At 41.7% G+C, this 14,781-nt stretch overlaps 1 protein-coding gene across 1 annotated transcript in view; it reads right to left on the reverse strand.

Annotated features, from left to right (window-relative positions):
• snd1 (staphylococcal nuclease and tudor domain containing 1) overlaps window positions 1-14,781 on the reverse strand; it is a 179,150-nt gene that overhangs the window by 33,030 nt on the left and 131,339 nt on the right. The window contains exon 18 of the mRNA XM_028570226.1: window positions 8,133-8,274. Within this exon, the coding sequence (XP_028426027.1) occupies window positions 8,133-8,274 (142 nt within the window). The remainder of the gene's footprint in view (window positions 1-8,132; window positions 8,275-14,781) is intronic.

Raw genomic sequence — 14,781 nt, forward strand, 5'->3', positions numbered from 1 at the left:
GAGGCCAAGAGAGCAATGGTTGCTTATGAAAGCATTCTCATTTCCTGGTTGAAAGAATTAGGAGTCAAAGTGGAGTGCATCTATGAAAAGGACACCTGCGGGAGAAAACAAAATGACTGTAGGACCCAAAAGCATAAACCTGGCTATAATGGACTATAATTTGGGAAAAGGGAAGACAACATTTAGAGGATCGAGACACAGTAAAAACTAATGCTGACACGCAAATATTTTTTGCATCAACTTTCCTGCTCATCTTAGAAACACTGCAAAGCTGCTGTTGTGCGCACGGGCTGACTGGTCAAAGTCTGTGTGGACGCACGGATGGTGCATCATCTACCATCACAGCCGCTGAACAGAGCTTTGTGCTTTAGCTCACCTGTTAGTTTGAAGTGTTAAATATGCATGAGGTTTGGAGGGGCTTTATCCTCTGGGGTAGGGGAATGGCTGCGTTTCAGGACATGCAAGCAACACTTCAAAAACGGTAAAGGGCCGCACTGACAAAAAAAACCAAACACAGGTTCTGTACAGTATGTACGGACTCTGGAGGCCTGCATTTGCGTGTGCAAGCAAACACACACACGGCTGTTATGAGTCGAATGCCCTCTGTGGTTGGTCAACAATGAGCCGGTGCTCACCCGAGGATATTTGTACACTTTCTAAAGACACAGTGTGACAAAAAGGGAGCTAAGACAAGAGAAAGGCCATTCACTCCCCTTTATGACTGATGTTTAAAGCGGTGTCAGCATCTGCTGAGTGTTGAGGGAGGCCACTATAAAAAACAAATGATCTCCCTTGCTTGACTAATGCTGCTCCACTCCCACTGGAGTGATATGGATTATATCTCATGCGATACCCCCATCCCCCACTACCACCACCAATTACCCTATTCCATTCTACCCTTCCCGGCAGTCTGGAGCCTTTTACAGCAAATTACTGTTTCTGTAATTGGAAAAACCATCACTGAAAATCTAAACAGAGACGGCATCTGTGGCTCTCTTTTTGCATCAGTCTCTCCTGCTCCCCTCTCTGCCACTGGTCGAGCCTCGTTGACGACAGTCCTGTTTTGATTGTGAGGAGTCCAAATATATTCATAGGATGGCTCTGTGCAACATTTGGGAAAGAGGACTGGGGAGTGCGAGCCTAGCCAATTTTGAAGAGAACCTCATTTGGACCTGTAAGTGGCTCACCACTGCGAAAAGTGTAATTCAGCCATTCAGCAGGTAATAGACCTAGAAGTTGACATTAGTGCAAATCATGCTCGCTTGGATAGTGAAGATGAAGAAAACCAAAAGCACCCCGCCTCAAACAGACAGGTGAGCTGACATTTTAGAAGCTAAGTTGCATATCTGATTTAACAATGAATGCCTTGGGAGGGGAGGGGGGGGGGGAGGATCATTTGGGCAGGGTCTGACCTCTAAATATTGCATCTGCTGCAATGGCAGGGAGCAGGGAAAGTGAAAAACAGCAGCATCGGCTGCTGCATCTACTGCAACTTCCATTCCCCTGCTTTGGTACTTTATCCACTGTAGGTATATGAATAGCTCCGCAACAAGGCCTTGTACACCCATCAACTGAATGAAACACAAGAATTAAAAGACACATACATGGGCCACAAACTGTGTTAAGTACTTTTGAATGCACAGTGTGCTTTAATTATTTAGACGGCAAACACAATTTGTTCAGGCTCTTTAAAACTAAAACGGTGTTACAGACAAGCCGCTTTAGCTTTACGATGACTGCGTGTACATTGAGGGCCACTATAGCAAATGCAGCCATTCTCTCCTAACTTGATAGGACCATTAAACTATTTAACATAATCATTAATACAATGGTCACATTTAGCACTTTGTTGCATTTCTTTTGTCTGTAGCCTGAAATTGGAGTTCATTTTTTCATTTCACAATTAACTCCTTTACTTTATTGTTTTAATTAGACTGTTCAACAAAGAACTCGCATGATAAAGAAAAATGACTTCCTCAAATGCTTTTGGAAAAAAAAAAAAAGTCGTTTCATAATGCTCTGGTGTAGGAGTTAATTATCTCAACCCATGACTGACTTGCCACAGGAAGATATTTCATTCAGAATGAAAAAAAAAAAAGCAAATACTGCAGGCAGCGATGAGATTAACATTTCTAAATGTGCACCCTTGTTTTTTTATTAAGCTCTATTGTATAAAGTAATCATCACTTGGCTGCCTTGACATGACATCCAATTAGCGGGCCACTCAGCCTGATCAATATGAAATGCTACAGTAATTCTCATGTCCTCTTATTGAAATAGACACTGTGAATACCAGTGTTACTGTGGCAACTTGCCTCTACTTAATATAGACTTGGACTTGACAAGAAACATGCTGATGCCGAGGTACTGTGTGAATCACTGTAGGGAGGCCATACTGGCCGAAGATGATGTGTGGGAAAGCATACATTAAAGAGGGGACCAACACAAAGAGAGAACAAGTTAACAAGCCTGAGCCAATATAACAATTCTCAATTGGCAGTAAAGAAAACGAGCCCATGAAAAATGAAGATTGAAACATTACATTTCAAAGTAATCAAATTCAATTTCAAAAGACAGAAAAGGCCCTGGTTTGAAGTGTAGCCAGAGAGAGAACAGCTCCCTGCCTGCCTTGCTCCATCAGTAGCTCGGTCCAGCATCATTAGGTGATGAACAGCTGCTGTGTGTAAAAGGTAGAAGTGTGAATAATGTGGACGGAGTGGCACCTGGTTGGGGGGGAACGACTCTACTCATTATGAGTCTGTATGGGTGCCAGGAAACAAGCACCAGACAGGATGTACCGCCAACTGCGCTGCAGCTGAGGCTTGAGATGGGCAGAAAATGTGTGAGTTTGTCGGTTGGGGCCCGGGCCTCGCAATCCAGCCCCTCGGAGGTGACAACTACAGTAAGTGAGGTCCAAATCGGTAGGAGGCTGCTAGCTAGGCAAAGAAAACCCTGTAGGAATGTTGTCCAGTGATACAGTCTGTAGGCCAGGACAGTCCATGCAGGCAGAATCTAACATGTGTGTGTGTGTCTAACTCATACACAGGAATCAGGTGTGTTATACAACAAAAACAGGTGATAACAAGCATGGTTACAAAAATGGAACAAACATGCTGGGGATTACATATATGCACTAAGCATCCAATGTATCCCTCTAGCTCTATTCAAAACCTTCCATAATTCGTATGCACTATGGAATTGGGGCACTGATCAAGAGTTCTTAGGGGAAACTAATACTCCTGTACTTTATGTCTTTGATTAAAGTGGCAGATCATCCCATGCTCAGGTTGCAGCCATTGTAGCACCCATAATGACTTCAGGGCTATATTTAGCAAGTTTTTTGTTTGTTTTGTTTTTTAATTATGTGGATTCTCCAGCATAGTGGCAAAGCAACAACCATGAACAGCATAGAGTCACTTACTCCCCCCTGTGCCTGGAGTGGCCTTTGTCTTTTAGTGTGCAAGGTCACACAGATCTATGCAGGTCCCCCTCTGACAGTAATTACATATAGCCTCCGGAGAGAAAGCACACACACAAGGAAAAGAGGGAGAGAAAAGAGAAAAAGCAGTACGAAGAAGATACAATGTTTGCGGGGAGGAAAGTGAGACAATGAGAGATAAACGCATACTGCCACAGATAAAGACCCTTAAAATAAACTGAGGATTAAAAAGCGCAATCCCTCAAGCTTCTCAGTGACTAGGAAAAAAAACATTCCTAACGTGAAATTAATCACTTATCGAGCTTGTGTAAAGATACCCATATATACAAAAGCAGCACTTAAGAGTAATTAAATGTGAATAATTAAAATGGTAAAAGGGGTACGGAGCGCTTAGGACCCCCGGGGAACAAAAGATATTATAAACTGCACTTTCTCCACAAAATATGAGAATCACTTAGACGATAACAGCATAAAGATTATTTCAAGGGCCTACGTTTGTTCATTTAAGTGCATCAGCTGTGGAGACTTCAATCACCACTGCTCTTAACAGACAACAATAAATAAAGACATAAACACATCCAGGCATAGAAGATAGCCACACTCCCACCAGCTTAATAGTTTGGATACAGCATTTACATATTAATGGCTGTAACCCTACTGTTTTTTGTTTTGCCTTTGTCTTCTTTATTGCTCAGTAACAGATGTACTGTCCACTTAGTGTATGCTTTTACAACATCTGGTATCTTGCCCTACTGGACTGCTATTATCTGCTGCCATCTGCCTCTGCTGACCCAATCTACCATACCCCGTTCTTACTGGGGTAGCATACTTATTTATCTTTTCATATTATAAAAGTTTTAACCTCCTGCTCCTTATTGCTAGTATTATTCTGCTACCTGGAATATTTCACTGCTTTTTGTTCTCTTCTCTCGTCTGTGACACTTTAATTTTCCTACGTCGAATCAATAAAGTTCATTTTATCTCATTGAAATGGGAGCTTAACTGCAGACAGAAAAATGACTTTCTGTGCCAGTCGCAGCTGTATTTTGAATCATTTTTGTTTTTATAAATGCAGCTATTTTTCACGAATAGCTTTACACCAACCATAAAAGCTGTGGTTATTGGGTTCGCAACTATCATCAATGGCGACATGGTTTTATTCTCTCGTTCAAGGTACTTTCACTGAGGCTTGTTCTTGGCTTCCAAAGTGAACATCAGGCGAGACCAGGGGAGAGCCAGTTAGGCTTGCACTCCATGTCAGAAGTGTGCTACACCTCAAGGATGGTCAAGGAGTACTCAATTAAAGTTTTTGCTCCAACTTGCAAATTGAGTGCTGGTAGTGGTTGCCAAAAACACTGACTGAATAGGCGGTAATTTCATAACAGGACAGGCAATAATGCCTAGGTGTTGTGGTAGCGAACAATCCAACTCGTAGCATAACGTGGGTCTAACAAGGTTGATTTTTGATAAGATGCATCATGAAGGTGTTGATTTAACTCTGTGGTAACTTGTTGGTTGTATTTGAATGCTAATATTATATATCCCATTTGGTTTTGTTCTGAATCAATTACTCAACAGTAGAGCCCGACCGACAAAGATTTTTAAGGCCGATATCGATACAAATATTTGATGATTTAAAAATCCGATATATTGGCATATATATATATATATATATATATATATATATATATATATATATATATATATATATATATATATATATATATATATATATATATATATATATATATATATATATATATAAAAAAATCACGTAACAAAACGTAAACAGATTTTCCTAACATTAGTTATTTGTAGTTATTTATGAGTCCTCACTAAAATAATATAATAATGCAGTTTAGAAATAAACTTTTGTTTTATTGTCACAACAGAACAGAGGAACAACAAAATATATTAACGTTCTGATAGATAAAATGTATAATAATACAAACTTAAGATACGTAACTTAAAGGGTTAAAGACTAGGGTTGCCAACAGGGACGCTGTAGAGTGCCCTCTGGTGGACAAACTATGCAACGCCAACACTCATAACATGGTTGAAGGGTGTTTCGTCCATTTCAATTTAATTTTTTTAATAATCATTTATCGGCCATTAAAAATGCCGATACCGATAGTTTGGAAAATGCTTAATATCAGCCCGCCAATATATTGGTCGGGCTGTACTTGACAGACATGATTAGTAAGAGGTTAATTGGCTCTATCATTTATGTGAAGTGGTATGTTGTCATCAGTTGCAATCAAAAGCGTGTTTATGAAATTCCGACTCTGCTTCCAAGCTTATCAGAGTATATAAATTCCTTCACTTCAGAAATTGAGGAAAAGGGAAGAGGGGGGCGGGGGGGCGGTGGAACATGTAATGATATTGCAAAGCACTCAGCTTGTATGATTTTACAGGCCCTAACACTTTGATGTGCTCTTCAAGGGGTTGGTATGACTTAATGTAGCTTTGAGGAAGCGTCAGTGAAAATGAAAGAGAGCAAGGGAGAAAAAGAGACGGAGGAAGGCGGGGAGGGGCAAACAACGTGATATAGAGGGAGATGAGGAGAAGGAGGCAGGGGTGAGGACTGGTCAGGTTTTGCCTCCTGCTGAGAATAACACTTTTGAATTTTTTTTAACTAAAGCCTCTTGGTGGAAGAACACGGGCCAATTAAAGGGAAAAATAAATAAATAAATAAAGCCCCAGCATTGCTGGATCATCTAAAATCATGCCTTTATATGGAAAAGATTAAATATATCACAGCTCTCCTGTCAAAATACACTGAGAACAGCAATATAAAAAATGCAGTTTGTGTAGAATCTTTAAATGCAACACTTATGTTGCAACTGAGAAAAAGTTGTAAATAATTTGCATCTTGCGGTTTCTCTAGGTTCCTTATAGATATAAAGAATATATGAAAAATATGCTTAGGAATCAATAAAAACACTTTGGTTTGCTCTTTCGTGTGAAGTTTAGTCACTGCATGTATGCCAAAAGCCCCTAAACTCCAACTCCCTTAGATATTCCATAAAATAGGAAAAAACACATTTTGCCTGTACATTTCTTTTTCTTTTTTTTTTACTGACGACAGTAAGTGATGCTGAAGGCCTTAGGTTAACATGTGCCATGTGCTGTACATTTAAGTCTCTTCCCGGTGACACATGATTTTGTTCAGTGATAAAACCTTGCCTATAACCTCAACATCGCTCCTGACTTGCAGGGGAGAGTAGCTGAAGTAGCCAGAGGAGGTATAAAGGCTTTATATTTGAATCTGCAGCTCATGCCACAAAGATTAAAAATTGTGCACACTTAACAACTGGAGGAAAGAAAGGTAGGTGGGGCATTCAAAAGAACAAATAAGGGCCAAATGCTATCAGCACTCATAGTGATTGGATTATGGTGTAAGCGATGATTAGGCTCAAATTGGCAGTAAATGGAGGCAAATTAATTAATTACGGCAGTTAGGCAAACTAAGGAGTCAATTTCATGGCCTCTGACAGTTGACTGCCAGTGAAGTAAGATGTGGGGGGGCCAGCTTTGAGAGGAAGACCTCTACATCCTGTACTGCTCCTACACACAAACTGGCAGACGATGAAGGGCTAGGGCATTGGCATGGAGGCTTTAGATCGGTTCCAGCTAGTTTGTGAGTCAGGTTTTGGTGTAATTGTGACAATCATTAAGTCACAAAACCCAAGGTGTCAAGAAAAACAGGTTGCTTCAAATCCTAATACTCTTTCAAAGATCATAATGATGATTCAGAAAGGGGCGGGGACATGTGCTTTTTGGTTATTCCACCAGTCTCTCATTACGTGGACCTTAAAATACTGACTGTGGTGGCAATAATAGCAAATGCGTTGCTTAGTGAATTGCAGCCAAAGAGTGAGCTCTGTCTGCCCTTAGTTACCGTTGCTACCTTGGAAAACTTACTGATAAACTGATGTGTGTATGCACTTGTAATTACACACGGATGCATATGTACAGTATACATATACACACACCTTGATTTTGATATTGCAGAGGATGGCTCGTTAAGTATACTACCTAAAAGACGGGCCGTCACCCAGAACACAACAGAATGAAGGGAGGTATTATGTACAACACAGAGACACACACACACACACACACACACACACACAGAGGGAGAGGGAGAGGGGAGAGAGAGAGAGAGAGAGAGAGAGAGAGAGAGAGAGAGAGAGAGAGAGAGAGAGACTTGTCAGAGGGAGCAGCCATGCAGGAATACTAAGGATTGTTAGTTTTCCCATCTCCGAACTTTTCCCTCCTTACCTCCCCCTGTCACTGGTGACAAGAGGGGATGGCGTGATTTATTCCTGTCATTCAGTAGTAATAACAAGTAGGACGTCCTTTATTTTGTCTCTACTGAATACTGCAGCAAGGGATGAGGGGAATGTCAGAGTGGTAGAGATAATTGTCATTCATAAAGTCAGCTTTGGTGTTAAAAGGGAATAAAAAGGGAGAGAGCCCTTGCTCGCACCTCTGTGTGGAGAGATGTTGATGGTGGTATTTTGGGTAGGATTCCATAGGATGATGAAATAGTCATTGTAGAATGGCGTAATACAACATGTTCACGAAACAATTTCAACATTTGATCATTTTGATTGTTCGGTGTCGAATTTTGTCCATCTGAGTCCGTCATTCACGCATTCATGCACACACAAAAAAAAAAATCTCAATGTACCTGTCTCTACGTCCTGGGTGTAGAAGTGCAGTGTGTCGCAGATTTCGGTGACATATACTGCTCTGTAGTTGGCCACTCGTTCCTTCTCTTCCGTTACATGTACAACCTCCTCGACTGGTTTCTCCTCATAATTGGCCCAGATCTACAAGGGGGACACATCCAGGTCAGTGACTGCAACAAATACCAGACTTCTGCAATACAAACACGATGCTTAAGTACTTTAGATTATTCTATTCTATAAATTGAGAGAACAAAAAAAAAAAAAAAACAGATTGTATGAAACAGAACATGAAGGTCTAATATTGGGAAGATGGGAGTGTCCTTGATATGTCCAGTCACTGAATCTTTTCCCACCCACTTGAGACATAACAGTGATTCACACACTGATTTGGTGACCGATATCACGGTCTCTTTCTATATTCTGGTGAGAGCACCACAATAATAAAAGAGACCCTAATATCATGCTGACATACCAGGCATGGTAACATTTTTGTTACTCATTTTATTGGGCCAAATTCAAACCCATGATGCGGACAGCATATGGTACAATCTTGTTTCTGCCACAGCTTTCTGAAACCACCACGACGTTACAAAGCTGCACCAAGATTACTTCTCTTTCGGCTCCGCAGGAGAAACAGAGAGCAGGAGGCTCATTAGGGAGAAATGCTTTGCTTTGGGCCACATACCAAACTGCATGGATGTCTGACGATGTGTGTGTGTGTTCGTGTGTTTACAAAGAGCAAGGGACGCAGCAGAAAGAGTCGGTGGTTGGCAAGACTAAATACAGGGTGCTTGTATACAGCTTCAAGTACAGTAATTGTATTAAGCACGTGCACCAACACAAGATGGTCAGGATGAAAGCGAGCTAATCAACTCCCTGCAGATGAAACGCTGGAGAAGGGGAGTACAGGAGATGTACAGGAGCAGACAGGGAGTAAAGATGGGCGGGGAACTCAAAAGTCAAAAAGTGCAACCAAGCTACACAGTGCTCTAACTTCTTCTGCAGAAGCAGCAGCAGCACAGCTTGTTACCGTTCATGTCTGCAGGCCATTTGGGAAGTGTTTACTTTTAAAGGTTATAGAAAGAGAGGGAAAAGAGGCAGACTCTTTTTTTCTAACAGTGCAGTGATATTAGCCAATTAGGTTCTGGCTAATTATTTAACTGCATGGTATAATTAAGCTAATTAGATTAGCTAGTTTTAATGTTGTCATTTTTTTTTTTTTACTCTGCCTTAGCTCATCTGCAGAGCGACGGTAGTGTTAAGACTTTGTTAATCATACCCAAGGCTTTTTTTTTTTTTTTATATGCTGGCTCCTCAGCATGCTAAGATTATCCTTTTACCTTATTGATGTAGAGTGGCAAGAGTCTTACAGGAGTGAAGTGTGTGTGCGTGTATGCGCGTGCGCGCGTGTGTTTCTCTGTGCACGCAACAGAAATTGGTGACTGAGATTTGGAGGGAAAAAAACAACAACAATAGTCATTACCATTGAAGAAATGCTTCAAACTGTTACCCATGAAACAAGTGAGAGAAGAACCGAGGGCTGCTGCCCTGCTTACCCCTTAACAACAAAAGACAGGGTCATATTACCTAATTATATTCAGTTGTTCATCCCACAAAAGCTGCAAAGATAAAAGAAGAAAAGAGCGGAAGAAGTGAAGGGGAAAAGAAGTGAAGGAGGGAGGAAAAAAAGCAGGTAGAAATTCTTGGGATTGAGGTGCGAGCAAGGTTAATCAAGACCGAAAACGCAGCCACGCTCCGTAAACCCCAAGATTGTACGGCCTTAGACAGGCACGTGCATTATGAGCACACTTATATGCAGCCATATGCACACACTATATGCACAGTCACAAATGCTGGAATATAAACATGCTTCCCACATTGCAACTGAGCTGACATGGCTTGGCTTTTAATCAAACCTGCAGCACCAATTAGGGAAGACAAAGATTAGAGTGTCACCTTTCATTAGACTGGTGGCCATCACTGCGACACCTTTAGCGTGGTAGCAAGTGGGTGGGCTTATGCCGGGATTGGACACCAAGCGCAGCCACAAGGCTTCCTGTTGACCTCTGGCTTTGTGTTGAGTGTGGCTGTCACAGTGACGAGAGACGGGTACAAAGACCGATAGAAAAACCCATTTGTTCCCAGTTGAAAGTACTCTATGAAGCACTACGTGTGCTGAAGAGATAACTAGACCGCTTGATTGAAATTTAGAGGTTGCACAAGTACATACAAAGTCAATAAGACGAAACAAACTGCTGTCACATCTGACATTGCGTCATTGTATTTTCCCACTGAAAATGACATCCCGCTGCTTCTTCTACTCTCTTTATAGCTGTATGTTTGAGTTGGGGCTAACGCGGAGGCGTAGCGTGAGTGGCACGCAGAGCAGCAGCAGTAGTAGCTTCCGTCTGCTTTGGGTAGCGTTTTGGGAGAGAGAGAAACGTGAGCCGTTATGTAGCGTGGAGTGAACAAAATAGAAACATAAAAAACGATGATAATAGAATGAAACGGCTCCTGCATAGGCACGCCATAAGAGGTGCTTGTATACAGCTTCAAGTACAGTAATTGTATTAAGCACGTGCACCAACACAAGATGGTCAGGATGAAAGCGAGCTAATCAACTCCCTGCAGATGAAACGCTGGAGAAGCGGAGTACAGGAGATGTACAGGAGCAGATAGGGAGTAAAGATGGGCGGGGAACTCAAGACTCAAAAAGTGAAACCAAGCTACACAGTGCTCCAACTTCTTCTGCAGAAGCAGCAGCAGCACAGCTTGTTACCGTTCATGTCTGCAGACCATTTGGGAAGCTTTTAACTTAGCACGCCATAAGAGTCCCAAATTGAGCTGAAAATGTTTCAATGAAATGTTTAAGAAAAAGTTTTGGTTACCCCAAGTTGCACAAAAGGAGGCCTGGGAGAAAAAAAAACAACATTTGAAGTAGTTGTAGCTCTGGTGAGTATTTACGATATCGAATGGTAATCGCTGAGCAGAAGCTATCACTCACACAAACACATTTCACAAAAACTGCATGTTAAAAAAAAAAAAAGTTAAACTATCTCTTCTTTAACATCGACATAGCCAAATTAAATTATTTTACACCCTTAGAAACACTGTAGAGCTTCATCTCTTTTTAAAGCGCAAATACATGCACGGATACACGCACGAGCGCACACACAAACACACACACACGCTGTGCCCAGGGCTGGTGACCTTCCGTGAGCAGCCAACCATCCCGTTTGTTCCACTTGAATGCAGGTATGTGACTGCTGCTTCTGCTGCTGCTCTGCAACTGCAGCCAGACGCTAGAGCCACCAAGCTGCCAGAGACAATGTGTGTGAGAGAGAGAGAGAGAGAGAGAGAGAGAGAGAGAGAGAGAGAGAGAGAGAGAGAGAGAGAGAGAGAGAGAGAGAGAAAAGACAGCGATAGAAAGATGGGAAAAAGGCTGAAAGGACAACAAGTCCTAATAATGGAGGCCAAGCTGAGAGAGATTGCAGGTTAGGCTAACCTTCACTAGCCCTGAATGACAAAACACACATACACCGAGTGGGTCCAGTGGGGTAATATGATGATGGAGCTATGTTGCCACATGAAAGAAGTGTTCAAGCATGTGTGGTAAGGATTAAGCCTGTTCCCATTTCCATTTTACAAATCTGTTTTCTTCTCTACCTTTTATTCTCTTCCTCGGCTATTTCCTGGCTTCCCTTTTCTTGCTACACCTCGGTAATCCTACGGCTTTTTCATCCGGTTCTTCTTTTTTCAACAACGCTACAGTAAAAAAAATGAGTAGTTCACAATTGACAAATATTTTCCGTTTATAGAATTTATGACTTTCTGAGACACCAGCCACTGTAACCTTAAATAGACAAATTGGTCTCCTATACAAGTGAAACCTGGATGCACAATGCCTAGCGCCCTGAAGGAGAAATACCTGGTTATTGCCAAATCGTTATATCAATTCCCTGTTGGCGAGTCTTACTTTCCCAGCCTGGAACACCGGAACTTTACAGATTGAAAAAGAGTAGCACCTTGATCAGTCGGCGGCTGATTAGCTAAGTGCCGTTTTTTCCGAATATCTCTAATTTGATGAAGAGCGCGGCAGCCTAGAACGACTAAGCAACTGTGCTACATTTGTACAGTGGATTTACACATACAAGCACAGGTGGGTGAATACACAGACAGATGGATGACTGAACACACACAGTGCCAGAACAAGGGGGTGAGGGCTGGTTTGAACACTGATTTAAGGTGGCAGTGTGTCAATTCAAGTAATGTGTGTGTGTGTGTGTGTGTGTGTGTGTGTGTGTGTGTGTGTGTGTGTATGGTCTATGGATACAAAAATCGCCACTGCTCTCGAAAGTACACACTATGCACTTTCTTATGAAGCAAGTGCCCACATTATATGATAAAAAGACACAAATGGTTTAAACTTATAACTGTTAAGTGAAACATTTACAATAGTCATATCTCCAACACTCAAATCTCAGTTGTTTTGAACTGAATCTCTAAAAAAGTTTTCTACTATTTGAGAAAAATAGAATCACTCTCCTATTAAATTAGGAACATCTTACACCCCTTTTGTGATTAATCCGACACACTCAGAAGAGAGCGCTCCTCAAAAAGAACATTATGAGCACTACGCTAAACACAGCCCAAACAGTCCAACAATTCCTCATTAACCTGTCTTCTGTTCACTCCTGCACTCGCATATATACAGAACTCGACAGCTGCAGTATGCACGTCGCTGCCCACAGATTCAACCACACGTCAGTGGACAAGGTTGGTCAGCCCTCGCAACCCGGGACAAACTTGTGTAGTTCTGAAACAATGCAGCTGTCGCACAGTAGCAGAAGTATAGAGTAATGTGAGCAAGATAATATAGGGTGGGCTCCCTTCTTACATAGTTCCATTGTTAATTCATTACCCAATCCCACTTAGAGAACAATTGTAGGAGCATGTTAGTCATAAGAGTGCACTTTGTGAATCAATTTAGCCCCTATTATATCCCTGATGAATCCCTTTTAGAGAGAATGGTTAATTAATTCCATCCAGGGCACGTTCACTTGTAGCCTTTTTTTTCCCTTTAAAAGCTCACTTCAAAAGGCGTAACAATACACATAAGAATAGAGAGGACCATATGTACCTATGATTGATTGTATTCTGTTTAGATGCTATCTGGGTGAGACGGTATCAAAGGGAAGTCTGTAAAGGCTGCATATTTAAATGAAAAGTTAAACACTGCCTGAACTTTTTGCTGTAAATCTAATCCCTCGGTTACTAAATGTAGTAAAACACTCTCAGCGCTTTAATTTTTTTAAATAACTCTGCATTTATGTTCTTTGTTAGTTTTTAGGATGTCCCTTCCATGATATGTACATACATTATCCCTGTCATTAGCTCTAGAAAAGAATTTAATTGGCATACAAAGTAAGAAAGCGCTCATTAGAAATCTGCATTGGAGTCACGATGATGAGTGGGACAGAGTTGGTGTGGCAGAAAGGTGGACAACCCTGGATTTCCTGTTGCTCGATGTCTGTATTGACTAAGCCATTAAAAGAGAGAAGGATCAACAACTGAGGGGCAATCTGCCATATCACAGCTGCTTACGTTGCTCTTGATCATGAAAGGTTAATGGCTGATAAATATTTGTATTACTAAATACAGGTAGTGTCATTTTTGTTTACAAAATGTGATTTTATGTGGTGCAGTCTGCGAAAAAGGAATAGGAATATTGTCTATGTGGCCATTTCAATAAAAATATACATCAAAATGGTGAAAAGAAAACCTTTCGTCCTCTTCGCTGATAAGTGCATCCTTTTCAAACCACTATGACTCACTGCCAACAACTGTGATGAGAGGTTGGCGTTGGGTAAGTTCTCAGAGCCGATAAAGGTACTACACTGCCTGACTAACTGACAGGCGGCATACCAGGGTCCCCCACTTTGATTTATGGACGTTTTAGAGTTCATTTGAGGTACAGTGATCACAACGTATGTGACACAACAGACCTTTTGACTTTATTGATCTTGATTGGACAGTGGGTTGAGTGACAGATGTCAGGGTGGCCCAATCGTTCTTGTATAGTAAAGAGAAAAGACATTAACCCAATGCAATCACCTGGCTCCAAGAGGCCCGCCTCCAAGGTTAAGAGGGGTTGTTGGTACATTAACCCTGATCGCTCGCCTTGTCGTGGTGAGATAAGAGAGGGGCAGCCATGGTAGTGGGAGGAGGGGACTTTGTCGGTATGCAAGCTTCTTTATCGTTCCTTCCCTGCTCTCCTCATATTCAGACATAAAGCATGGCAGCCTTGCATCATAAAACAAAGACTGTGTTAGTACACACAAACACACGTATGTGCACAGAGGCATAGTCGTGGCCTTGGGAAGAATCCAGGTTGAGCTACGATGTGGTTGCAACATCGTTCCTGCTACAGTGGGCTAGTACAGCGCGACTGCTTATGGGCCTGCAAGGCCACACATTGGACACAGTGACATAAAATGTCGGCTGCACACAGGGCTATTTGACAAGCTGTAAAAACTGAAATCACGCAGAGCCAGTATATCATGTTTGGGGAGGCAACTGCTTTAACACATCGAGCATGCAAAGAATTCCAAAGGCGGTTCTTTTTTTTGCCTTCTTGTCAAACAACAA

The sequence above is a fragment of the Perca flavescens genome, chromosome 23, assembly GCF_004354835.1.
Source record: "Perca flavescens isolate YP-PL-M2 chromosome 23, PFLA_1.0, whole genome shotgun sequence".
Lineage (NCBI taxonomy): Eukaryota > Metazoa > Chordata > Actinopteri > Perciformes > Percidae > Perca > Perca flavescens.